The sequence below is a fragment of the Aquarana catesbeiana genome, linkage group LG05, assembly GCF_042186555.1.
Source record: "Aquarana catesbeiana isolate 2022-GZ linkage group LG05, ASM4218655v1, whole genome shotgun sequence".
NCBI classification, from domain to species: domain Eukaryota; kingdom Metazoa; phylum Chordata; class Amphibia; order Anura; family Ranidae; genus Aquarana; species Aquarana catesbeiana.
This window is the reverse complement of record NC_133328.1, coordinates 555,302,164-555,328,314: the sequence shown is the minus strand read 5'-3', so window position 1 is coordinate 555,328,314 and position 26,151 is coordinate 555,302,164. Positions and strand designations below refer to the sequence as shown.

Here is a 26,151-nt window from a genome sequence, read left to right as displayed (position 1 = left end):
TGTTTGTTGTTATATCACCTCTGGTGCACGACTGAGGCAGCCTGATATATTATAGAGCCTATCCGGCCATATAGTATCTGTGGAGCAACTCATTTGTTTTTTTATCATCCATATAAATTTTGATTTTCTCTCTATTTTTGCCTGAATCAATTGGGCTTATAAGATATTTATTATTCTTATTTATATCCTACTGTTGTCCACTTGTTATCTATATCATTATCCAGCTTATGTCTGGTTTAATTCCCTTATACCATCATCCCATCTGTGTGATATAACAACAAACACACTACAAGAAAATGGCTGCCATGCGGTGTGCATGGATAACCAACAAAATGGCCGCGATGTAAACAATGAGCGGTCCATGAGAAAATGGCTGCTCAAACAATTCCGGTTTCATCATATAAAAACAATGCCTGTACTGTCAATCCAGTTCCCCAGATGAAGTCACGTGACGTAACATGTAGGGAGTGGCTGGAGTCAGACGCGCCTTGGAAGTGACGTAAGGAAAACAGCGGTTTTAAACTGTTCTTGCCTGTTTTTACTTTTTTGCATGTAAGAGTCCACCTTTTTGTTACCAATAAATGCACCCTATACTTTTAAAACCCTACTACACTATTGGAGGCACTTTTTTCTTTCTCTTCCCCATCACTGCTGCATTAATGCACCGGAGTGCATTGGGACGGCTGAGTGGAGGAACTTACAGCTGTAGAAGGTATTCTTGGCCCCTTTTGAAGTGTATGTGAGCTGAAAAAGAACCAAAGGGAAGCAGTGGAGAATTTTATCTATTCTATCATGTGATTTAAAGTGGTTGTAAACCCTTGCAGACCACTTAGACCTACAGGTAAGCCTAGATTAAGGCTTACCTGTAAGTCCAAGAAATATCTCCTAAACCTACAAGGTTTAGGAGATATTTGCAGAAAGACAGGCACCGCTGTCTAGGGCGCATGCGCCCTAGACTGCGGCGCGCAGGCGCACTGAGCATGCCACTGCTAACGGTGCTATGCCATTGGTGGTGGCTCCCGTGCGCATGCGTGGGAGTGACGTTATTGCGGCTCTGGCCAATCGCAGAGCCGGAGCCACGATACCCAGGAAGAAGATGGACTCTCCATAGCAGAGGGGACAGCGGTGACATCGCAGGCTCCTGTGTCAGGTAAGTGACACATAATGGGCTACTATGCGATGCAAAGTAGCCCATTATGATTTACCTTTGCAGGGAAACAAAGAAGAAGTAAACCCATCAGGGCTTACTTCCTCTTTAATACAGTACATGAGGTGAGAGTTCTGTGAGACTGACTGAGAACTAATTTATGAAGTCACTTATGGACACTGATGAGCACCGATTCAGGTTTCCAGTATCACACCATCTCTGTGCACCACTCTATGAACATTTATTCCTCCTGTATTCACCATTCTCGGTAGAAGATGAGAAAAAATTGACTGTTTCTCGTAGTGAACTATTTTTATACGTGTTTATTTATGTATTTTTCTTGCATTTTTTTGCACATGCATTTTTTGCACATTTATTTAGTTTTCCATTTTTTTGCACATGAATTGGAAATTTGTTTTCACCTCCCCACACCATTTTTGATGTCCCTTGGTGGAGCCAATATAACCTTTAGTTTTAGTTTTTACAACCTTTTTATATTTGAGGTTTTCACGATGCACTTTATGTATTTGTAAGATTATTCACAAGTCTGCGCGAGATCACTTTTATACAATACATTTTTCATATTTTTATAGATATTGTTTGAGGTGTGACTCTTTAAAAGTCCCGTGGGAAAAATATTTTTTTCACTGTGTTGTGCATACATTGTATTAAAAACGAATATCCAGTTTGTACTTACCCCACTTTTCTGGAAATTTCCAATAGACCTAATATTAAAAATAGAACAAGCCCTGTGGAGCTTTTCTCTAGTTACCAATCTGATTCTTATGCCGCGTACACACGGTCGGACTTTTCGTCTACAAAAGTCCGACAGCCTGTCCGACAGACTTCCGACGTACCTTCGGCGGACTTGCGGCAGACTTTCTTACGAACGGACTTACACACACACGACCACACAAAAGTACGACAGCCTAGTACGCGGTGACGTACACCAAGTCCGACGAGACTATAAAACGGAAGTTCAATAGCCCGTACGACACCCTTTGGGCTCCTTCTGCTAATCTCGTGTTTATCTCGTGTTAGTAGAAGTTTGGTGAGAGACGATTCGCGCTTGTGAGACTTGTATTTTTCAGTTCGTTTTAACTGTTGTTCAGTCTGTGCTTGTGAGGTTTGTATCTGCTTTTCAGTGCGTTTGGTCAGTTGGCATTGAGAAATCTTTGTTTTATTGGCCGCTCGTTCCTGATTTTCAGGTCGTTCTTCACAGGCCTTGCTGTTCTTCAGTGCGTTCTGTTTAGTGCGTTCTGACCAGCCGACCGTTTTGAAGCCATGTTACCTGTACGTACTCGTCGTCGAGCTCGTGCATTGTATGTGCTTGGTGCTGTAGTTTATTCTTCAGCCCAAGACCAGTCCATGAACAGGGCGAGGAGGAGTTCATGGACCAAGAATTGGTTGCTTCAGCGTGACCAGTTCTGTCACATGCCTTTGCTCCGTGAGATCCGTGAGAATAATCCTGAGGATTTCAGGAACTTTCTCCGGATGACGGACCCCGTTTTTGACCGTTTGTTGGCTTTGCTGACCCCCTATATCAGCAGGCAGGATACCTGCATGAGGCAAGCCATCACTCCGGAGCAGAGGCTGGTCGCTACCTTGCGGTATTTGGCCACAGGGAGAAGCCTGCAGGACCTTAAGTTCTCGACAGGCATCTCCCCCCAGGCTCTGGGGATCATTATCCCAGAGACCTGTTCTGCCATCATACAGGTCCTGCAGAAGGACTATATTAAGGTAAGATATTTTTCTTTTATTAGCATCACATGTTCTTTTATGTAATCTTTGATAATATAATGTATTTCTTGCTTCAAACACTACTTACCATCATTGCAATATAGTGTGAATGTCCCCTTTTTATCCTCACACATGCTGGATTTTTTTCCTGTTATTTTTTGTCATGCATGTATATTTTCCTTCAATAACCTTCCCAGCATGAAGTGATGGGAACATATCCACCTAGTCTACTCATTTGGAATGTATTTTGTTTGAGTGTATTTAGTGTGCTGCTAATGAGCAATTATCTAGATTTCACAAACCCCCCCCACCTAAACTCACTCCAAATAGTGTGCTGCTAATGAGCAATTATCTAGATTTCACAACCCCACCCCCCCCCACCTAAACTCACTCCAAATAGTGTACTGCTAATGAGCAATTATCTAGATTTCACAACCCCACCCCCCCCCCCCCACCTAAACTCACTCCAAATAGTTTGCTGCTAATGAGCAATTATCTAGATTTCACAACCCCACCCCCCCCCCCCACCTAAACTCACTCCAAATAGTGTGCTGCTAATGAGCAATTATCTAGATTTCACAACCCCCCCCCCCCCCACCTAAACTCACTCCAAATAGTGTGCTGCTAATGAGCAATTATCTAGATTTCACAACCCCACCCCCCCCACCTGAACTCACTCCAAATAGTGTGCTGCTAATGAGCAATTATCTAGATTTCACAACCCCACCCCCCCCCCCCACCTAAACTCACTCCAAATAGTTTGCTGCTAATGAGCAATTATCTAGATTTCACAACCCCCCCACCCCCACCCTCGTTAAAATTTGCTGGAATGTTCTGTGGTGTTGATTTGTCTAAAGCAAATATATGTTGCACTTTGCAAAATGCATGTGCACTCTACAAGTGCATTTGTTCCAGTGCTTTAGTAAATGAGCAGAAGCTCTGCTGATTTCCATCATCAAATCATATGCAAGCCTCAAAGTGTTTTCATTAATTGCCCTTGCATGTGATTGTGTACTCCTTGCAACATGAATGCCTTTTTACATTACCTCATTTACTGTAAGCTGGTTAGCAACTGCACCTGCAGAGTGCGACAACTGCAGTCTTGTAGCCTTTTTAGTCCCTAAATTCCTGCGTGTCCTAAAAGTAATTTTTTTTAGGGATTTCACAACCCCCTAAAATGTAATCAATGTTCCATCAGAGGGGGTGAGCAATCTGATAAGTGTGCCTTTCCATATTAGTTATTCCAGAACAATTAAATTATTGAATGTTATACTGATGCTGGGGAATAATGTTTTTAATTGTCTAATTTTCTTGCAATGTTAGCTTCCAAATTAATTGATTTTGGTTTTCTTGTTTGATTTCCCAGTTTCCTTCAACGCCACAGGAATGGCAGACTGTGGCATCCCATTTTGCCAGCCGTTGGGACTTTCCCAATTGTGGAGGGGCTATAGATGGGAAACATGTCCACATTGTGCCACCACCCCATTCGGGGTCATATTATTTTAATTATAAGGGGTTCCACAGTATTGTTTTAATGGCGGTGGTGTCGGCACACTATGATTTTTTATATGTGGACGTGGGGAAGAATGGCCGGATGTCGGATGGAGGAGTATTTGCCCAGACGGAGTTCTGCCAGCGTCTCCAGAGTGGTGGCCTGGGATTGCCACCTGATGAGGATAACGTGGAAGGACTCCCCTTTGTCTTCATTGCCGATGAAGCCTTCGCTCTCAGCAAGCACCTCATGAGGCCATTCCCCCAAAGAACACTCACCCCGGAGAGGAGGGTTTTTAATTACCGGCTGGCCAGAGCTAGAAGAGTGGTTGAGAATGCGTTTGGAATTCTGGCCAGCCGGTTCCGCCTGTTTCAAACAGCCATTAATTTGGCGGAATACAAACTTAATTTTATCATTTTATCGTGCTGCATTCTGCACAACTTTTTAAATAAGCATGCTCCAAATTATATAGGCACAGTTGGGCCTGAGGCCGGACAAATAGAAGCCAACCTTACAGGCCTGGATACTGTCCGTACTGGCTTGGCCCCCCAAAGTGCCCGTCAAGTTAGACAGCAATATGTTAATTATTTTATGGGTAGGGGGGCCATTGCAATGGGCCAGGATATATAATTTTTGACAATAAAAAAATTATTGATGAAATCTTGCATTATATTTATTGCTTGCCTTTCTTTTGGGCTGTCTCCTAGGTTATGGTCGAGCAGTTGTAGTGCCAACTGTATTGTAATTTTAAATGTCTAAATAAGCTCCATTGCCACTGTAAACAACTTTTTTACAATTATAACTAAAATGATACTGAGCCTTGAAATAACAAACCACACATTTATTTAATTCCTATAAGGAGATGTTTTTATTAATGGTTGTTATGCATTCAGTTCTGCATTTAGTAGAAAATGTTCATAGACAAAAATAGAATGATATCTTAATAATGTAGCAAAATATAATTATATCTAAATATTTATACCTAATCCACAAAAAAATATTTTTGGCTTTTTGATTTTCACAAACAGGCTTTTTTTTTGTTTTGGGAAAATCAAGTTTTGTTTTGTGTTTTTTTTTTTTTTTTTTTTTTAAAGCAATTTTTTTGTTTATGTTTTTTTTTTTTTAGCAAGTTATTTTTGTTTTTATTATTTTTTTTTAAGAAAGTTTGTATATTTTTTTTTTTGGTTTTTTAAAATCAAGTGTTTTTTATTTTTTTTGGTTTTTTAAAATCAAGTTTTTTATTTTTTTTTGGTTTTTTAAAATCAAGTTTTTTATTTTTTTTGCTTTTTTAAAATCAAGTTTTTTATTTTTTTTGCTTTTTTAAAATCAAGTTTTTTATTTTTTTTGCTTTTTTAAAATCAAGTTTTTTATTTTTTTTGCTTTTTTAAAATCAAGTTTTTTATTTTTTATGGTTTTTTAAAATCAAGTTTTTTATTTTTTTTTTTTTTTGTGTTTTTTTGAAAATCAATTTTTATTTTTTTGTGGATTTTTGAGGTATTTCCAAGAAACAGCCCTCCTTTTTTACATTAGGTTAAACAGCCATTTATGTTCTGGCAAAAAAAAAAAAGAGAAGGCCCAGAATGGGGTCAGCAAAACAGGAAATGAAGGACATGATTGATGTTTTGGGGTTTAAAAAAGGGCATTTAGATTCGACCCAAAACATCAATCATGTCCTTCATTTCCTGCTGCATACGATCCAGCCGATTCCGCATTTGATCGATCTCCCCATTCCAGGCCATGATTTGAGCAATTAGCCGTTGGGCACTGTCTGTGGTGAAATAGTCAGTTGGACCTAAAGTGGAATGAAAAAAAAAATATGTTTAGAAATATGCACACATAAGTTTACCTTACCATAAAGCTGGTGTCTCAAACACTGACCTGGTGGGGTGCCCATGTCGCAAACTTCATGAACATCCTCGGGGGTGGCGCTGTTGCTTGACTCAAGCACAACCAGATCACCTAAAATAGAGTAGAAAAATTACATAAAATAAAAGGCAGCCATGCATAGATTACCGTAAGCTGGTGTGTCAGACACTCACCTGGTGGGGTGCCCATGTCGCCCACCTCTCCTTCCTCCACATCCTCAATGGGACTTGGGCTTATTTCCCAATCATTTTTTGCTTGGGGTGGACTGTCTTCTGGTTGTTGGCTGAGTGATTTTTCCCCTATGTGAAACAAAAAATTATTAATCTAATTAGCACACAGATATTTTAGTACATAGTAATTTTCCAACATTTGTAATGAAGTGGTTTGTGTAGAGTTCCTATTTTACCTCAATATTTAAAATTAGAAAGACATATCGGATAGATAGATATCAATATCTCAAAATATAGTTAATAATCTTTTGATCTCTCTCTATATCTGGAACAAAATCTCAAACTATCTAACTAAATGTAAAGCCAAAAAATTAAGATAACTTCAAATCTTCAAAAAGAATGTTTTACATTTCTATATCTATCTATCTACCTATCTCTATATTTCTCTCTCTCTCTCTATATATATTTCTCTCTCTCTCTCTATATATATATCTATCTCTCTCTCTCTCTCTCTCTCTAGTTATATATATATATATATATAGTTATATATATATATATATATATATATATATATAGTTATATATTTATATATATATATATGTATATATATATATATGTATATATATGTATGTGTATATATATATATATGTATGTGTATATATATATATGTATATGTATATATATGTATGTGTGTATATATATATATGTGTGTATATATATATATATATATATATATATATATATATATATATATATATATATATATATATATATATATATATATATGTATATATATATATATATATATATATATATATGTATATATATATATACATGTATATATATGTGTATATGTATATATAGATATATATCTATAGATATGTAACGAGGTTTCTTAAAAGATCGTTTAAAACGATGAAAACAAAAATCGGATAGGAAGGAAAAGCACATGGAGCAATATACAAGGTAATAAACACAAGAGAAAAACACGACAAGTACTTACTTTTTTTAAGAACTTTCCGGATACGTCGGTATTGATCCGGCTCCCTGAGTTTCAGGTCAGACCATCTTTTTCGCAGTTGATCTTTGGAGCGCTGGACCCCAAAAGATGCCTGCAAAGTCTCCACGACCTTCGCCATTATTTTGGCCTTGCGCAAATTTGGCCGTGCGTACGGCCCATAATTGCCATCATAGTCGTCTTTGTGAAGAATGGCCACCATCTCCACCATCTCTTTAAAACTCATATTAGAGGCCTTAAATCTAGGCCTCATAGATTTCGCTGACGTTCCTGCCTCCGGGCTGTCTCCACTACCTGAGGTCGTCAACATTTCAGGTGTCTCCGCCATTCTTTAACTCCACTACGCGCCGTAACAAAAAATGGGCGGAGAACATAAGTTAAAATCGAACGTCAGGGGCGGGCGACGCAGGCGGAGTTTCACACATGCGTAGTGTATAAAGAGGGGCCTTGCGCACGTGTCGTACGTACGTTCTGTGCGTCGAATTAGGGGGCGGAGAACATGAGTTAATTTCGAACGTCAGGGGCGGGCGACGCAGGCGGAGTTTCACACATGCGTAGTGTATAAAGAGCCTTGCGCACGTGTCGTACGTACGTTCTGTGCGTCGAATTAGGGGGCGGAGAACATGAGTTAATTTCGAACGTCAGGGGCGGGCGACGCAGGCGGAGTTTCACACATGCGTAGTGTATAAAGAGGGGCCTTGCGCACGTGTCGTACGTACGTTCTGTGGTAGGTGATAGTGGACCTGGACGTTACAAAACGAAGGTAATTTTAGATATTTTTTTTTTTTTTTGGTTTTTATGGTCATGACTTTGTAGCAAGCGGCCTATATGGCTTGATAGATTGATGAGGCCTACATAGGGAGAAGATGATGAGGGGTTAGCCGAAACCTATAATAAAAGTGTTTTTTGTCTTGTGACTTCATCTTTTCCAGATATAATGAATCCCCTATTTAAGGATCCAGAGTTCCTTACATCTTTTATTTCCAAATATCGAGAGATGAGGAATTTGTGGGAGGTGAAACACCCTCAGTATTATGCTAAGCATGTGAGGAAGTCAACGCTGGAGAGACTTCTGGCCTTTGTCCAGGCGACCATCCCGGAAGCAACAATGGAGACATTGCTCAAGAAAATTGGGGTCTTGAGGAACATGTATAAGAGGGAGCATAAGAAGATCCAGGAATCAAGGAGATCAGGAGCATCAGCAGATGATGTTTATGTACCCAGGCTGTGGTACTACAATCAACTCCGTTTTCTGGATGACCAGAATGAAGCCAGGCCATCACTTTCAACCCTTCCCTCCACCCTTCCCTCCACCCCAGCAGAGGCTGATGAGGAGCAAGCTGGGTCTTCCATCCTGGATGAACCAGATATGACCATCTGGAGTCAGGTAAATTATTTTAACAAATATTTACTGTACTAATATTAATGATGTTAACTGGATGTTATAATTGTCTAAAATAATTTGGCACTCAAAATTGGGTATACATATCAATTGACAGTAGTGGCTAAATATGTTTGGCACCTGCTTGAAATAATTAGGGTGTCTGATTAGACTCTTTTATTAAAGAGAAGTATTCACATTGAATTTGCTATTCATGAGAAGCAAACTGTGTGTCATTGATGAACCCCAAAAAATATACTCAAACTATTGTCCTTTTTTTATACACAGGATGAGTCCATCCAGGAGGAATGTGGGGAAAGTGGCAGGCAGGAGGAGACCGGGCCCATGGACAGCCTGGAGGAGGCCGGATTCACCATCATCCTGGAGGAGGCTGGGCCCAGTGTCAGGCAGGAGGTGGCTGCTCCCAGTGAGGTGGCTGCTCCCAGTGAGGTGGCTGCTCCCAGTGAGGTGGCTGGGCCAAGTGAGGTGGCTGGGCCAAGTGAGGTGGCTGGGCCCAGTAGGAGCCTGACCGAATCCCAAGTGCCTCCCCTCCACCTTCCCAAAAAAAGGGCCAGGAAGGGGATGGTCACACAGGACGCATCCCTGCGCCTCATGCAAGAGGCCACCCGTTTTTTAAGGAGCCCCCCCGAAGCGGAAGAATCCTATGGCTGCTACTTAGCCAGCAGGCTTCTTCAGATGAATAGGGAGCAGCGCCTCATTTGTGAGCGCCTATTTGGGGAAACAATCCATAAGGGGCTGCAGGGCACGCTAACACAAAACACCCAACTACATGAGGCAGCCCCCCCTCCTCCTCCTCCTCCTCCTCCTCCTCCTCCTGCCACAACTGAAACACCAGAGCCACAGCCTCAAAAGAAGGCTACAGGGAAGGCTGCAGGGCAGCGTGGAGGAAAGGCTGCAGGGAAGAGAAGAAAATGATGACCTGGGTTCAGTCTGGTCTGACAGAAGACGCAGGCTGTTGTAGGACCACAGTCTGGGGACATCTAGATCATCTGCTGGTGCTGTTGATCTCTGGGATTCTTGGACCAGATTGTGCTCCCTCTTATATGGACTCCTCAAGATCCCAATTTTCTGGTACACCGACTTTTTCCAGCGTTGACTTCCTCTTTATTTTATTTTGACCATGAATAAATGGATATTTTTTGAGTTTAGCAAAAGACTTTATGTGTTTTCTTTGAAATCATTGATTTTACACACAATGTTAAATTAACAAGGGACAACAATCTCATTGAGTTTGAAAAAAAACACACCAAAAATACATTACTAATGTTAATAATGTTCAAGTGGTAAGTCTTGAAAATCAAAAAAATTACGTAACCAAAAACGGTGCTTTGGGTTAACTTTATCTAAAAACTAAAAAATAAACACTATAAAAAAAAAAAATAAGAATGGGTTCTTTGTGTTAACTTTACAAACCTAAAAAAAAAAAAAAAAAAAAAAAAAAGGGGGAAAAAGTATTATTAGTATGGAAACATTGTTTTAAAAAGGCATACTATATCATTCATGAGATCAAAGAGAAAAAGAATCCAGAAATCAGTTTGGGAGAACTCTGATTATGAACAGCAAAACACCTTCGTTCTTTAGAGCCTTCGTAAAGAAGAAATAAAATGCGCTGCATTGAACGATCACAGATTTTGCAGCGTGATGAATGTGCTACCTACAATACGAACACTAGTTTTACTAGACCGAGTGCTTCCGTTTAGTTTTTGCTTATGAGCATGCGTCGTTTTTTTTGTCCGTCGGACTAGCATACAGACGAGCGGACTTCGGGGTCCGTCGTACTTACGACGTAAAGATTTGAAGCATGCTTCAAATCTAAAGTCCGTCGGATTTTAGGCTAAAAAAGTCCGTTGAAAGTCCGGAGAAGCCCACACACGATCGGATTACCAGCCAGCTTTAGTCCGTCAGCGTCCGTTGGACTTTTGTAGACGAAAAGTCCGACCGTGTGTACACGGCATTAGGTTCTGAAAGATAAAGCCTAACTGACTGCTATATGCAACAATTTGAATTATGCTGATTAGAACTCAGTATTTTTTATTAAGCTTTGCTATGTAAAATTAATTCAGAATTACCTTCAGAAATACATTAAAAACACAATGTAAACATTGCAACTCAGGGAAGTATATATATTTCTCTTTGCAGCTGCTGTCTAACATTATCGTGGTGGTCGTGGCTTCTCACTTCCCTGGTGATTTCACTCCTAAGGTTCAGGCTGCCTGGGACAAATTCCTTGCTACAGTTTCTACAGTCCTCACCTCCAAGTAAAGATAAATCCATCTGACATAATAGGCCAGATCAGCAATTAAAGAAAGTATAACAAAAAGAAAGTATAACAATGTGCAATTAGGAGTTCTTTAGGCCCATTTCAATTACAACCTAGTTGCAATGGTTTTTGAAAAGTATTTGCTTGTGCATATTGTCCATCATTTATATATCTGGTGTGCTCTTGAATAAAGCCCAAAATATTTTTAGTTTCTGCCTCAACTGTTTCATTATTATGTTTGGTTCTTGATGATTTGACATTATTACAAATATTGTATGTGGTAATTAGGGATGAGCTTTGAGTTCGAGTCGAACCCATGTTCGAGTCGAACATTGCCTGTTTGGTTGTTCATCGAATTGCGAACGTCATGGGCCGTTCGCTCCAAATTCGAGTGGGGCGTCACGGCCCATAATTCACTGCGGCATCGCAGTGCATTGCTGGCTGATAACTGGCCAATAGGGATGAGCTTCGAGTTGTTCGTTGAACAGCGAACAATTTGGGGTGTTCACGGCAAATTCGAAAGCCGCGGAAAACCCTTTAAAAAAGTCTATGGGAGAAATCAAAAGTGCTAATTTTAAAGGCTTATATGCAAGTTATTGTCATAAAAAGTGTTTGGGGACCTGGGAGGAAGAACCAGAAGAAGAAGAAGATGGAGGAATAAACCGAAGGAAGATAGAAGAAAGAAGATAGAAGAAAGAGGATAGAAGAAAGAAGAAGCATTTAAATAAAGGAATTGTCAAAAACTGTCTCTTGTCATTTTTAACATTTTTGACACTTTTTTTGTGAAATGGTAGGGGTACTTTTGTACCCCCTTACCATTTCACACAGGGGGGGGCCGGGATCTGGGGGTCCCCTTGTTAAAGGGGGCTTCCAGATTCTGATAAGCCCCCCGCCCACAGACCCCCACAACCTCCGGGCAAGGGTTGTGGGGATGAGGCCCTTGTCCCCATCAACATGGGGACAAGGTGTTTTGGGGGGCTACCCCAAAGCACCCTCCCAATGTTGAGGGCATGTGGCCTGGTACGGTTCAGGAGGGGGGGGCGCTCTCTCGTCCCCCCCTCTTTTCCTGCGGCCTGCCAGGTTGCGTGCTCGGATAAGGGTCTGGTATGGATTTTAGGGAATCCCCCCAGGTCGTTTTTTTTTTTATTTTGGTTCGGGGTTCCCTTGTGGGGAATTCCCATCCTGTTTTATATCAATTAACTTTTATGTGTATTGTTGGACCGGCAATTCATTAATAGCCGCGAGTAGTTTTAAATGACTTTTTTTCCTTTGAAATGTCATTTTGCTGTCAGACTGTTCTAAACACGGGAAACATGCGCCCCTTTACAGGCATACTATAGACACCCACCAGGTATGAAATTTAAAGGAATATTACACTTTTATTGTTTCACTTTAAGCATTATTAAAATCACTGCTCCTGAAAAAACGGCCGTTTTTAAAATTTTTTTTGCATTGATCCATGTCCCTCGGGGCAGGACCCAGGTCCCCAAACACTTTTTATGACAATAACTTGCATATAAGCCTTTAAAATTAGCACTTTTGATTATTCATGTTCGTGTCCCATAGACTTTAACGGTGTTCATGTGTTCGAACGCATGTTCTGGTGCGAACTGAACAGGGGGGGTGTTCGGCTCATCCCTACTGGCCAAGCATGCACTATGACCTGCATGCTTGGCCAATCACAGCGCCATCTGTACAAAGAGCCGTAATTGGCCAAAGCCAGGGTTGCTTTGGGCAATTATGGCAGGGGGTTTAGTACACACCCCACATTATATAAGGCCGCCTGCGTGGCAACCTTGTGTAGTGTGTTGCGGCGGTGGAGAGAGATAGACAGAGAGACAGTGTCATTTGATTTAATTAAGATAGAGTAGGCAGGCAAGTCAGTTAGCCACACTTACAGTGTATTGTGTATATATAGAGCATCCTAGGTGTTTTATATATATATATATATATATATATATATATATATATATATATATATATATATATATATATATACACTGTATTCAGTTTAGCTAGATCCATTCCTGTTATTATCTTCCTAATATCCTAATATACTGACAGGCAGGCAGTTGCTTTTACAGTTTTTACAGTATTTACAGTTAGTATACTGTATCCTCTGCACAGTGTGCACCTAAAGCTACCTGAAGACAATTGCTGGTGTTCTTCTGATTCTATTAATACCACAGGCAGGCAGCTGCAGTATTTACAGTTAGTGTACTGTGTCCTCTGCACAGAGTGCACCTAAAGCTACATAAAGACAATTGCTGGTGTTCTTCTGATCCTACTAATACCACAGGCTGGCAGCTGCAGTATTTACAGTTAGTGTACTGTGTCCTCTGCAGTGTGCACCTAAAGCTACCTGAAGACAATTGCTGGTGTTCTTCTGATCCTATTAATACCACAGGCAGGCAGCTGCAGTATTTACAGTTAGTGTACTGTGTCCTCTGCAAAGTGTGCACCTAAAGCTACCTGAAGACATTTGCTGGTGTTCTGATCCTATTAATACCACAGGCAGGCAGCTGCAGTATTTACAGTTGTTGTACTGTGTCCTTTGCACAGTGTGCACCTAAAGCTACCTAAAGACAATTGCTGGTGTTCTGATCCTATTAATATATAAATATTGATGCGCTCTAATAAATATTCAATCAGTGTGCATCTCACACCATGTGGAATACAAAAAATGTGCAGATACAGGATGTGATCAATAAAAATGCATACTGTGCTTGGGTTCACTCAATAAATAAAAATAAAATAGAAAATGCAATAAATAAAGTGCATATATGCATCTAAATTCCCTATAATCTGCTTACTGCACTAGTGCTAATAAATTAATTAAAGCCAATCCCAATAGTGATCAATAACATGAAGTGTAGCTGTCAAGCATAAAATTACAAAATGAGATAATACAATAAGTGCCGTTCTAAAATCAGCTAATACATATGAACAGTGCACATCAAAGGGTGTAGAAATACAGAAAAAGAGAAAAAATATTAGTCCAAAAATTAAGGATGATAGTATAATTAGCCCAGCAGTCCATCCATCATTTGAGGTTGGAGGGTTAACTACTATATTAATTGTCAATCTTATTCATAGCTTTAATATCAACAGGCTCTTATTCCAAACGAAACAATATTGGTAACTTGCGCTTAGTTTCACTTTGTAGTCTCAGCATGTGATGGATTATGCAAAATAAACAAGAAAGCATATCATTGCGTAATGAACTAAAGAGATAAGGACAAAGGCAAAACATCACAGTGATACACTCACGAGCGCCAGGTTAGTCAAGGCATACAGATTGCAGTCAGCTGCTGTGGACGAGGCTCATTCAGAGAGCCGCTGCTGTTAACTTGATGTGTCAGACAGCAGTGAACGTCACTGGCTCCTCCCATGCGTTACGTCACAGACCACATGACTTTCTCAAGGATAAACCCGGGATGCCAGAGTCTCCATATTTATGTCAAATGGCATTCAGGTTATCATAGTGACAGCGGTGTGATCATCAGTTCATAATACTGCTTTCTCTTTATGCTTTCATATGTAAGTTTATTTAGATACAATGTTTAATTAACACACACGTTAAAAACAATATTAAAAGACAATTATAAAGGAAAAAAATGATAAAGTATGGATATACTATATATTCAAGCAAACTCCCTCAAGTGGTAAGTACTGGTAGTACACACTACCAAACCTGAGTACTTCAACAGACTCCCTCAACTGGCCAGTGCTAGTATTACAACCCTGAGTGGATCAACATTTAGATGGTGGCACAGACTCCCTCAAGTAGTGATTGTTCGATATTGTGCAACCCCAGCTCAGAATAAAAATGTTTATAACAGCTCCATCAAGTGGTAGCTAGACAGTATTGCATAATCCCCGATCAAACCAAGGTATTCATACAACTAATAATAAATATGCATTGCACAGACCAATCAATAAATATCAAATCACTAATGGTAAAAACAACATATAGGTGTACAAAGAACATATAGGTAATATCATAAAAGAGCAATTAAAAACAGGTTTGATAAAAATGAAAAAATGAAAAAATAAAAAAAATATAAATGTATAAAGTAAAAATAAAAAAATATAAAAAAATATAAAAAATATTAAAATAAAAAATGTTAAAATATTTAATAATCTGATATAAAACAATTGATATCAAAATCAATTTTTAAGCCTTTTGGCGTAAGAGTACCCATCTCGAATATCCATCTTGACTCGTTTTTACTTAGTTCTCTTATCTTGTTTGAACCCCTCCAGTGCGGTTTATATCTCTGGATTGCCCAAAATTTTAGGCCTGTGGGATCTCTGTTGTGATGCATAGCAAAGTGTCTAGAGACACTATGCTTGGGGAAAGCATTTTTTATATTTTGGATATGCTCCCTAATACGTTTCCACATAGGCCTTTTGGTTCTTCCTATATATTGTAGTGAGCAAGAGCATTGTAGAACATATACTACACCTTCAGTTCTACATAATATGAAGTCCTTAATGTCGTATTCTTTATTCGTGCTAGTTGATGTGAACTTAGTACATTTTTGCCCATTAAACTGAGTGTTTTTGCAGGCATAACATCTCTTGCATGGGAAAAACCCTTTACCCTGGGAAAAATGATAGTTCTGTGACCCTTCTGGGAAGTTCCGGAACATTTTTAGCTATCAGATCTTCCCGGGGAAGGGGACAGGACGGAACGTTATACATACAACCTGTTGGGACAGATTAGCACGCCACCCCATACCGGCCGCTGTTGCCCGTTCATCTCTGCTGTTTTAGTGTGGCGCCCTTAAGCGCCTTGTTACTGTGAGTACCCATTGCGGGATTTGTTTATGATTTTAATCAATTTAGTACATACTGCACCATGAAGTCCTTTTTGTGTTGATATATTGAGGTACAAACGGGACTGCTGTGAGGAACAGAGGCACCAGTGCAAATCTATCCAGGACCCTGCATATAACATCGAACCCAGAGAGGTTCTAAGGCGCATTCTGACCAAGCTTAATTGTAAGGTCGCACGCCCTAAGGTGAGGGGCTATCACCTGGGGGGGAGCACTTGTATGAGCGCACAGCACTTTAGTTTGTGTTCACCATAACACATGAATGGATTGTGGAAGATCTGTGGACTGTTAATTTGATTATTGCACAGCAACACAGCACTGAATTGCATAGAATCACATGGATGCAACACCAAATCGCATGGATGCGTTTTTTTGTATTTTTTAACTTTTTATTGTTTGAACATTGCACTAACACCATATTGCATAGATGCAGCACTGAAATGCATGGATGCAACACTAAATCGGACTGTTAATTTGATCATTGCACAGCAACACAGCACTGAATTGCATAGAATCACATGGATGTAGCACTAAATCGCATGGATGCGTTTTTTTGTATTCTTTAACTTTTTATTGTTCGAACATTGCACTAACACCATATTGCATAGATGCAGTACTGATATGCTTGGATGCAACACTAAATCACATGGTTGTTTGTGTTGAATTATCTATTAATGTTTGACAATTGCACAAGCTTTGTGGAATATTTGCAATACACAGGCTGATTGGAGCACTTTTACCTATTTATTCATTTAATGAAATTTATTGCACATTAACGTATAGTATAGTATTAATAGCTTTTGTATATGTTAAGCACAATATCACTTCATGTGTTTGTGGGAGAGATGAGTGAGATGAGTGAGATGGCTCTTTGTGTCCTCATTTCTAGTTTTTGCGGGTCTCCCATGATGTCACATCCAGTCCCGTACCGACCTCTTCATTGGTTGCCATGGTGATGTTGGGAGATACTATTTAAGTGCATTCCACGGGCCTGCTCCATTCCTACTGAAAAAGCCTGTGGATCAGGCATAAGGCATATAGGAAAGGAGCTACATCAGTGATGTCATTTGGCAGCCATCTTGAGTTTGGTAGAGTCTGTGGTGAGAGGTGTCATACGCTGTTCATAGCACAATGTGTACACATTTTTGTGAGGAATATTTTTTAATTTGAGTAAATATTCTTAAATATGTGGCAAGCACTATTAGTTCCCATTCCTTTTGCATGAGTGATTGTTCACATCAGGGGGGGGGGGGGCAAGGAATGGATCAGGGAGCCATCTGATTAGTGGGAGCAATAGCGCATCTGACCCTTGCCTTTTAACCAGGGTCTGGTACAGAGGTGAGCATATACTGAACATGGGAAGTGATTGCATGCTGATCACAAGTGATTCATACGTTGAAGATAAAATAAACGTGCATGTGGGTTGTACTGGAGGATGGAAGCACCTTCAAGATCTATCTTCTCGGGACCTTTTTATTGGGATGTTTAAGTTATTTTATTTGTGGTGTCGTATGGTATAGGTTGCACTACATCATTTAATTATCTACAATATCTGAGGGGTGGAGTCAAACCACTTAACAATGCGAGCAGCAACTGTTTGATTTATTGATTGTCATTTATTATTTGCACTGTATTTCCATCTATTTACATGGCGGTGACTGCACTGATTGTTATTTAGTATTGTTCTAGTTTACTGCCAATTTAGAAACTAGGATTTAATGCCAACTTGGTGTACACATCCACTCCCTTCAGTTTTACATGGTGTGCTATTACTCTAGTGGTGCTAATGTCGGGGCTTTCCCCACTCATCTGCATATACTCATGTGATTGAGTCCTTAGGTTTCTCATATCTGGCTGTGGATTACGGATTTATGTTCCATGCACTTTTTTTGCATTCCTTACTTTGTGCACCGTCAATGTTTTTGTTCCTATCTTTTCACTTTTAATAGATTTTTATTGAAAAAATGTAAGGTACAAAATATGGCGTACAAGAACTTTTGGAAATTACTAAGAAGATGCTAGACAGCTGTAATGAAGCTGCTGAGAATGTAAAAACATCCAACAGTATAAATAGCATATTAATAAACAAAACTTGTACCCTGCAAGTTAGAGTAGGTATCAATGAGCCAGGTAAATTTATTGCAGGCCGCAAAACAGTAAGCAGATAAAGACATCAAGTCTGAATAAATAATATGATCTTCAACAAGGAAATAAGAAAGAATGAAAGAGGAAGGAAGGATGTCCACAGTAGGAAGGTGGAAAAGAGATGTGGGGTAAGGGGGATGGGAGTGAATATTGGAAATGCCCAAAATCAGCCCCCCAAATCTGGACTACTATAATGAGTTATAGCTCTCCATGGACAGTGATGGATGTATGGATGAGCATATTGTATCCATATCTGGGAGAATTTATTTTGTGTATCCAGCGGAATGCTGGTCAGTTTCTATTTGGTAAAAAAACAGTCAATCCGCTGACAAACTTCCTTAAAGGAAACAAAATATAGGTCACCAATTTAAATTAGGGTTTGGTAAAATCAGGGGGTGTGTAAGGTATAATAAGACATACAAAGAATCACTGCTGTTATTTATGGTCTCACACTTGTTAATTTATGGCACATGTGGGGTGGTTGGACTTTTTTTTGGCTATTTTTTTGTCAAATTTTTTATCTTTCATTTTTGTTTTTTTGCCATTATGTTGCCCTGGCACATCTCTCATTACTTCGATATGTCATATTGTAAGTTGTGGGTGGTCCATTCCTGTCTGGTGTCTTGGGAAAGTTTGTCTGAGCGTCTTTGAAATTCTGACAATAAAATGCTGTTGTTCTGGCTTACCTACACTGTAAGACCCATGAGTGCATCTGTATAAAACAGTGTCCCATTATATTTAGGTCACACACAAAAATAAACTCAAAAACCATGTGCAATTAGCCAGTGTTTTTCTGCAGTATGCTTTAGTATAGAAAATAATCCTTATAAAAAAAGAAAAAGAATCATGGTCTTTTGAAGTAACAAATATGGAGTGGAATTATGGTAGTTCAGGAAAATTTTCTATTAAAAATATACTTAACTGGTATTCTTAACCCCCAGAAGGGTGGAGATGAGATAAAACAAATTAAAACAATCACAACTAAAATTTTCAACTTGTAAATACTATCTAATTGAGTACATTGAAATTATATCACTAACGCCATGTCCTTTAATGCATTCTTCTGTAATAAGCAATAGCTCAGTAAACACAAAAGCAGTGTATATGCTTTGTAATCAACATTTAGTAATGAGATGCTTTCCCTGTGTCAGCACATAAAACATGCACGGTTCAGAGGATGTCACTTCTAAGGGGTGGTGTGTAGTTTTCAGCCAATAGGAATGCATCTTACCTTTCTAAAGGGTATCCCAATGATTTAAAAACTAGTGAGATTTTCAGTTTATTGTGGATCTTTCTTGAGTTGCCAAGCTGATCTAAGGCTTCCTGCACCATCTCCGATCACCACAATGAGTCTGTCTGCTAGCGAGAAGGCTGCTGTTCTTTCCATATTGGGCAAGATTTCCCCCAAGGCCAATGATCTGGGTGCTGAGTTTATTAACAGGTAAGGTTCTATTATTCTTGGTTATATTTTATATAGATGATAACACTGTGGATTTTCAACTAGCTGTATAACATGCTGTAACAGCAGAGGAATTTTTAGGTTAATGAAATTAGTTACACTGACAAATAGCTGCTCATTACATGGGATAAGTCATTCCAGTCCTTTTTTAAAAGCTACTGAATTCATATCTTGTCTCCACTCTACAAAACTAAAAGTTTTCAGGTTGATGTAAAGCGTTGTAAAGACAAAAATTTTTTTTCCCAACATAAAAGAAAAGGTTTATACTTACCAATTCATCCATTGCTTTTGCATGTGCCAATATAGCAAGCTGCTTGCTATGGGAGAGCACGTGTGGGCTTGCTCCTGAGTAAGGCTGTGTGCGTCCATAGACACACACAGCATGGCTCAGCCCTGCCCCAACTTTCTCCTCAGAGGATTTGACTGACAGCAGCAAGAGCCAATGGCTTTAGCTACTATCAGTACAGCCTGTGTCAGCAGGAAGAGAAGAACTGAAGCTGGGCACAGTGCTGGATCGATGTAGGACTCAGGTAAGTGTTTGAGAAAGGGGGGAGCAGCTAGTGGAAGTTTTTTTTACCTTCATGCATAAAATGCATGAAGGGGAAAAACAAAAAAAAAAATTTACTTTAGAACCACTTTAGACTAATATGGAAATTAAGAGAAAGATGTAAGTAAGTATTGAATGTCACTACTGGTATTTTATGTATCAAACATTATGCAACATTTGTTTGCAACACAGTTTCCATCAAGCCATGAAACAAGATCATTTTGTCTTAGGTCAATTCCTTGAAGGTCAGCAAGGTCCGCCTTCTGCTAATTTTAACAGCAGGGAGCGAAAATAAAGTTTGCTTTTTCCAGTGTCTATACATACAGTATTTTTTAAATCTGGAATGTCATTTTATATGTATTAACTTCTGTTGTTTTGTTTTCTGTTAGGCTTTTAATTGTCTACCCCCTAACCGAAAGATATTTCCGCGACTTTGGCCCGACCCCTGGCTCTTCTGACCTCAAGACACATGGTGCAAAGATTATGAATGCTCTTAAAAGTGCAGCCAATCACCTGAATGACCCGGCTGGCAACCTGTCTGCCCTCACTGACCAGGATGAAAACCAGATAAAAATGGATCCAGGAACCTATGGCGTAAGGACTCCTGAATATTATTACACAATAATAAGATACCATAACTTGATTCAGGTGGAAACATACATTGGGTTTAAATGTCATTGCACCATACAGTAATATAGTATTTAAAATTTGGGTGGGCCAAGTACCCAGATAACAAGCAATTGTGCTGCACGTTTGAAAATTACTCGCTAAGCGATTGCTAGACTTGCCAGGCTTCACAAGTTTGTTGCACAATTGCATCAAGCCTGCATTGCATGACTCCAGATCAACTTTCTTTGCAAACATTCTGCAAATCTGCTGCAAGTTCTGGTCTAGTTATTTTGTGCAATGGTCATCCCACCACAGGGGTCACTGTGACTTGCAAAGCTCTTGCTGTAGACTCACCACTGCAACTTTGCTCTTGCTAGAGACTTGCCACGCAAATTTGCTACAAATTGGAAAAGTGTCAACTGGACCTTGTGCTTCAAGTGCTCTGCAAATATACAACTTGCCAGTGAAAATGTGCAGCAAGTTAACAAGACTTAAGACACTTTGAATGACAATTGCGAGATCATACAACACTGTACCCAAATGAAATTTGTATCATTTTTTCCCCACAAATAGAGCTTTCTTTTAGTGGTATTTGATCATCTTTGATCATCTTTGCGGTTTTTATTTTTGTTAAAAAAAATGTAAAAAGACCAAATTTAAAAAAAAAAAATCTTTTTTTATATTTTGTTATAAAATTTTAAAAAAGGTAATTTTTCTCCTTCATTGATGTACGCTGATGAGGCAGGACTGATGGGCACCGATAGGTGGCAGTGATGGGCACTGATGGGTGGCAATAATGGGCATTGATCGGTTACACTGATAGGCAGCACTGCTAGATGGCACTGATTGGCAGCACTGGTGGGCATTGATAGGTGGCACTTGTGGGCATTGATAGGTGGCACTTGTCGGCATTGATAGGTGACACTCATGGGCATTGATAGGTGGCACTGGTGGGCACTGTGGGCACTGTCAGGTGGCAATGTCAGGTGGCACTGGCAGGGGGTACTGGTGGCACAGTTGAGGCAGAATTGCCTCTTCCTCTTCGGGACCGATGTCCCTTGTTGATAAGCCGGTGATCGGCTTTTTTTTCTCCTTGCGCTGTCAGCAGAGCTTTTGTTTTGATCATGTGATCAGCTGTCATTGGCTGACAGCTGATCACATAGTAAGGGGCCAGGATCGGCCCCTTACTCGGATCGGTGATCACCCAAGTCTCAGTGACTCGGTGATCACAGCGCGCTCCACGCGAGCCCTGTAGGGCACGCGCAGGGCGTGTGCACAGGGGAGGCCATCATATGACGGCCTCCTGGGAATTCAGGTCAGCCCCCTTATACTTACCTGAGCCCCCACTCGATCCAGTCAGTGCAGTCCCATCTATATCTCTGTGCTTTCATAGTCATTGCCACTGCTGTCAGTCAAGTCTTTTAATGATGGAGCTAAGGATGGGGCTGAGCACTGTCTGTGTCTATGGACACAGAAGAATAAGGGGAAAAAGAAGAGGAGGACTGTTGCCGCTCTGTGCAATTCTATTGCACAGAGTAGGTAAGTATAACATGTTTGTTATTGAAAAAAAAATTAAACCTTACAATCACTGAAAATGCTGTGTCAGTTTTTAGGAAAATTGTCATGACATAAATATGGAGGCTGTAGTCAGTAATAAGTATGAGCCAAGTAAGGTATAGTAGTATTGTGTCCCCTGATCTGAAGAAGAGCATCTCCACTAGACATTTTCATTAAATATCTAAGAGAGAAGCAGTTTTCTCCGTAACCTTTCAGAATACATTAAGTTAAAAAAATAATTTCAGTTTATACTTTCCTCACTTTTCCTAAAATTCCCTTTAAACCTAATAATAAAAATGGAACACAAGTTGAGCTTTTTTCAAGCAATTAATCTGATTTTTACTTTCTTCTGAACGGCTAAGCTTAACTGGTTTCTATAAGGAACAATTTGAATTGTGCTTTAGTTTTTATAAATTAGCACACAAAATGTTATTAAGCTATGCTACATGAAATTACATCAGTAAAAAAAACAAAAAAAAAAAATTGTAAACATCACAGCCCGGGGAAGCTAATGCTCTTGGTTTACAACAGTTTGAACATTGTTGTCCTTATTAAATGATATAGCTGTGTATAGGTTCACAAAAATAATATATTCTCTATTTCTCTTTGCAGATGTTGTCTCGGGTTATCCTGGAGGTCTTGGATTCTCACTTCCCTGGTGATTTCACTCCTAAAGTTCAGGTTGCCTGGGAAAAATTCCTTGCTCTAGCTGCTCCAGTCTTCACCAAGTAAATGAATCCTGCATAACAGGCTATTAATTACAGCAAGTAAAATAACGTGGAATGGGGAGTTCTTTGGGTTCTTTTTAAATTCTTTTTAAATACTTAAAATACTTAAAATACTTCTTTTTAAATACTTAAAGACCGCCCGCCGCAGTTGTACTGCGGCAGGTCGGCTCTTCTGCACGAACCGGTGTCATTGTACGTTGGCTCGCGCAGGCGCTCGTGCACCACCAGCAAGCGCTCTCCCATTGGCTGCATGCTAGGGGAGTGTGCCCATGGGTCGGGTGGACTCGATGTCCACCGGCAGCCCGCGATCACGGTGAGGAGAGGCAGAATGGGGATCTTTCTTTGTAAACAAGGCAGATCCCCATTCTGACAGGGGACATGTCAGAGATCTACTGTTCCCAGTGATCGGGAACAGCGATCTCTGTCATGACCCAGGCAGTCCATCCCCCCTACAGTTAGAACACACCCAGGGAACCCAGTTAACCCCTTCAGTGCCCCCTAGTGTTAACCCCTTCCCTGCCAGTATCATTTTTCCATTGCTCAGTGCATTTTTATAGCACTGATCAAGGTAATAATGTCACTGTCACTGTGTAATTTGGGGTCCGCCGTAATGTCACAGTCCTGCTAAAAAATGCAGATCCCTGCCATTACTAGAAAAAACAATACAAAAAATAAAAGTCCCTAAATCTATCCCATAGTTTGTAGACGTGATAACTTTTGCGCAAACTAATCAATATATGCCTATTTTTTTACCAAAAATATGTAGAAGAATATATATCGGCCTAAACTTATGAAAAAAATTGTTTTTTATATTTTTTTTGGATATGTATTTTAGCAAAAAGTAAAAAAAAATGTTTTTTTTTTTAAATTGTTGCTCTTTGTTTGTTTATAGCGCAAACATTTTAAACTGTAGAGGTGATCAAATACCACCAAAAGAACGGCTGCGCAACAGTCAGCTAAAGTGACGCAGTGCTGTATCGCAAAAAATGGCCTGTCATTAAGAGGGCAAATCCTTACGGTCCTTAAGTGGGTAAACACTTAAGCGCTATTAGTGTTTAAATATTTATTTTGGACACAATTTTGTTACATTGCTTTTTATTATAGTAGCAGGTTGGTTGATATTGTATCTTCACCGTGAGTGCTGAGGGAGAGATATCTATAGTTGTTTGATTATTTCTCAATTTTTGTCAGGTTAAACACTACCTAGTTGCAATGATCTACTTGTGTATGTTGTCCATCAAATATATATAAAAAATCCAATAAAAGTATTCTGGTAGATCCAGTCCAAGAAACTATTGTCAATTAATAGTGTATTTTGATCTTCTTGGCCAGAAAAAGAGACACTTGCAGAATCCAATGGTCAGCACAAGGGATGTGACAGATCTTAAAAACAAAGAAGCATCTCACTGGCACACTAAAACACTTTATTTAAAATTCCACATAAAACACACAACACATATTGCACTTACATGTCCTACAATGGGAGAGAGTGTCACAATACACAGTGGTATAGTTCAAGGAGGGCAATCCTGTACACCAGGGGTTAAATAGCAGGGCAACTCCCAGAGGCAGCCCATCCATTAGAGGCGCCCAGGTGCCGCCCCCCCATCAACGGCCGCCTCCCTATCCATGCGTCCGGCCCCTTTCAGGACGCCGGATGCATAAATTCCAACAAGGGGGGTGTTTTTTTAAGCACCTGATTATAGCCAGAGGCTCTGATAAGCTTTAAAATACAGGGGGGGCTCGGGGGGTAGAACATTGCGTTAAGAGTCCATCCAGCTGTGTTACAATAGACATGTGCGGTTCCTTTTGTTCCGAATTGAAATTCAAACTAATTTTAATTTTTCGGAAATTTGTAGTGTATCTGAAATTCTGAATTATAATAGTACCAAATTTAAATGAATCCGAAATAACGAAGCGCTGGGAGAAGCGCTGCCTGCCATAGATGAGGTAAGTGCTCTGAAACCGACCGGACGGGGGACTGGTGGTGGAACTGTTTGCCCCCCCCTCAAAAAAAAAATTACCACCGACCGCCACTGGTAACTCCATTCCTCCACTGCAGGATTCTGAGAACACGTCCAGACAAAGCTACGTAATTCTTTTTGCGAAACAGGTTGACATCACAGTGTCGCATGACGCTGCTTCTCTGTTGTGTCCCGGAAGCAAGTCTATGGTGATTCGGAGAGTCGGGAGACTTCAGCTTGTGGAACCGCATAGCCGATATATATATATATATATATATATATATATGTAGCATGAAGGCTGTAATACGGAGGAGGGTATTCATGCGCTGTATAGCACCAGCATCAAAACGGCACTCCTGAGGACCATACTGGACTTATTATAACAAGCCGTGACAGTGGTAACACTACCCCTTGGAACAAACACCACTTTGGGAAGGGTATTGTATGGCTGGTCATTTTTTAGACTGCTTATTATAGCGTGACATATAGACCTTATTTGAGCCTAATACCCTGACCTACTTATGTACCATTTTGACATAATGGGTATGCAATCAGGGCTATGAAATCACTGTTGGACTAATTCCCAGAATTGATAAAATCACAAGTCTGTTCGGGGTTCCAATACAATCATATGATACCCTAGGAAGATGGTATGGTCTCAAACACTGTTATCGTTGCTTTAAATATGAAGGAGAGTTGCTTTAATAACTTTCACATAGGACTGACCTCTATTACATATCAGGGAAGTCCCTAGAATGGCGTTTTCCTCGATCAAGCAATCATCCAGTATACTCCACAGCACTGTTTCCCTTTGATGCAATTTTGCCCCATCATCAACTTTCACATACCGGCAACTTCAAATTGATTTTTAGTTGTTTTTTCATTCATAGGGGGACATCAATTGTTTTCATTAACCCCCCAGGATCCACCGGTGAACTCTCTACATCATCTTTATCATCCCCTTCTCTCTTTCCCCTTAGCACTTTATAAGTTTGAGTCTTTCGGGGACCTCCACACGGATACCCCTGCTTAATTTATATATTTAAGTAATCCACATTTACGATAATTATCGTGGCACAGATATCCGTGTATAGATCCTTGGCGTCCGGACGAGTGTTTACATGTTTTATGTGTAGTGTGTCTTGTCTTTTGTCTATATGTTGCCACATCTGGAGATTACATGATGCAGGCCTCTCTGGATGTTAT

At 39.9% G+C, this 26,151-nt stretch overlaps 2 protein-coding genes across 2 annotated transcripts in view; one reads left to right on the top strand and one right to left on the bottom strand.

Annotated features, from left to right (window-relative positions):
- Window positions 1-26,151, bottom strand: part of RALYL (RALY RNA binding protein like) — a 1,862,755-nt gene that overhangs the window by 1,232,513 nt on the left and 604,091 nt on the right. The gene's annotated exons all lie outside the window — the stretch shown is intronic.
- On the top strand, window positions 19,323-24,273 carry LOC141145314 (hemoglobin subunit alpha-3-like). The gene is made up of 3 exons (XM_073631890.1): window positions 19,323-19,522; window positions 20,477-20,681; window positions 22,866-24,273. Exons 1-3 carry the CDS (start codon window positions 19,428-19,430, stop codon window positions 22,983-22,985), a joined length of 420 nt encoding a protein of 139 aa, XP_073487991.1. The 5' UTR covers window positions 19,323-19,427; the 3' UTR covers window positions 22,986-24,273.

Coding starts and splice junctions, on each gene's coding strand:
- LOC141145314 (XM_073631890.1), top strand. CDS start 19,428: ATGAGTCTGTCTGCTAGCGAGAAGGCTGCTGTTCTTTCCATATTGGGC. Junction 19,523..20,476: donor GGTGCTGAGTTTATTAACAG/GTAAGGTTCTAT, acceptor GTTTTCTGTTAG/GCTTTTAATTGTCTACCCCC. Junction 20,682..22,865: donor TGGATCCAGGAACCTATGGC/GTAAGGACTCCT, acceptor TTCTCTTTGCAG/ATGTTGTCTCGGGTTATCCT.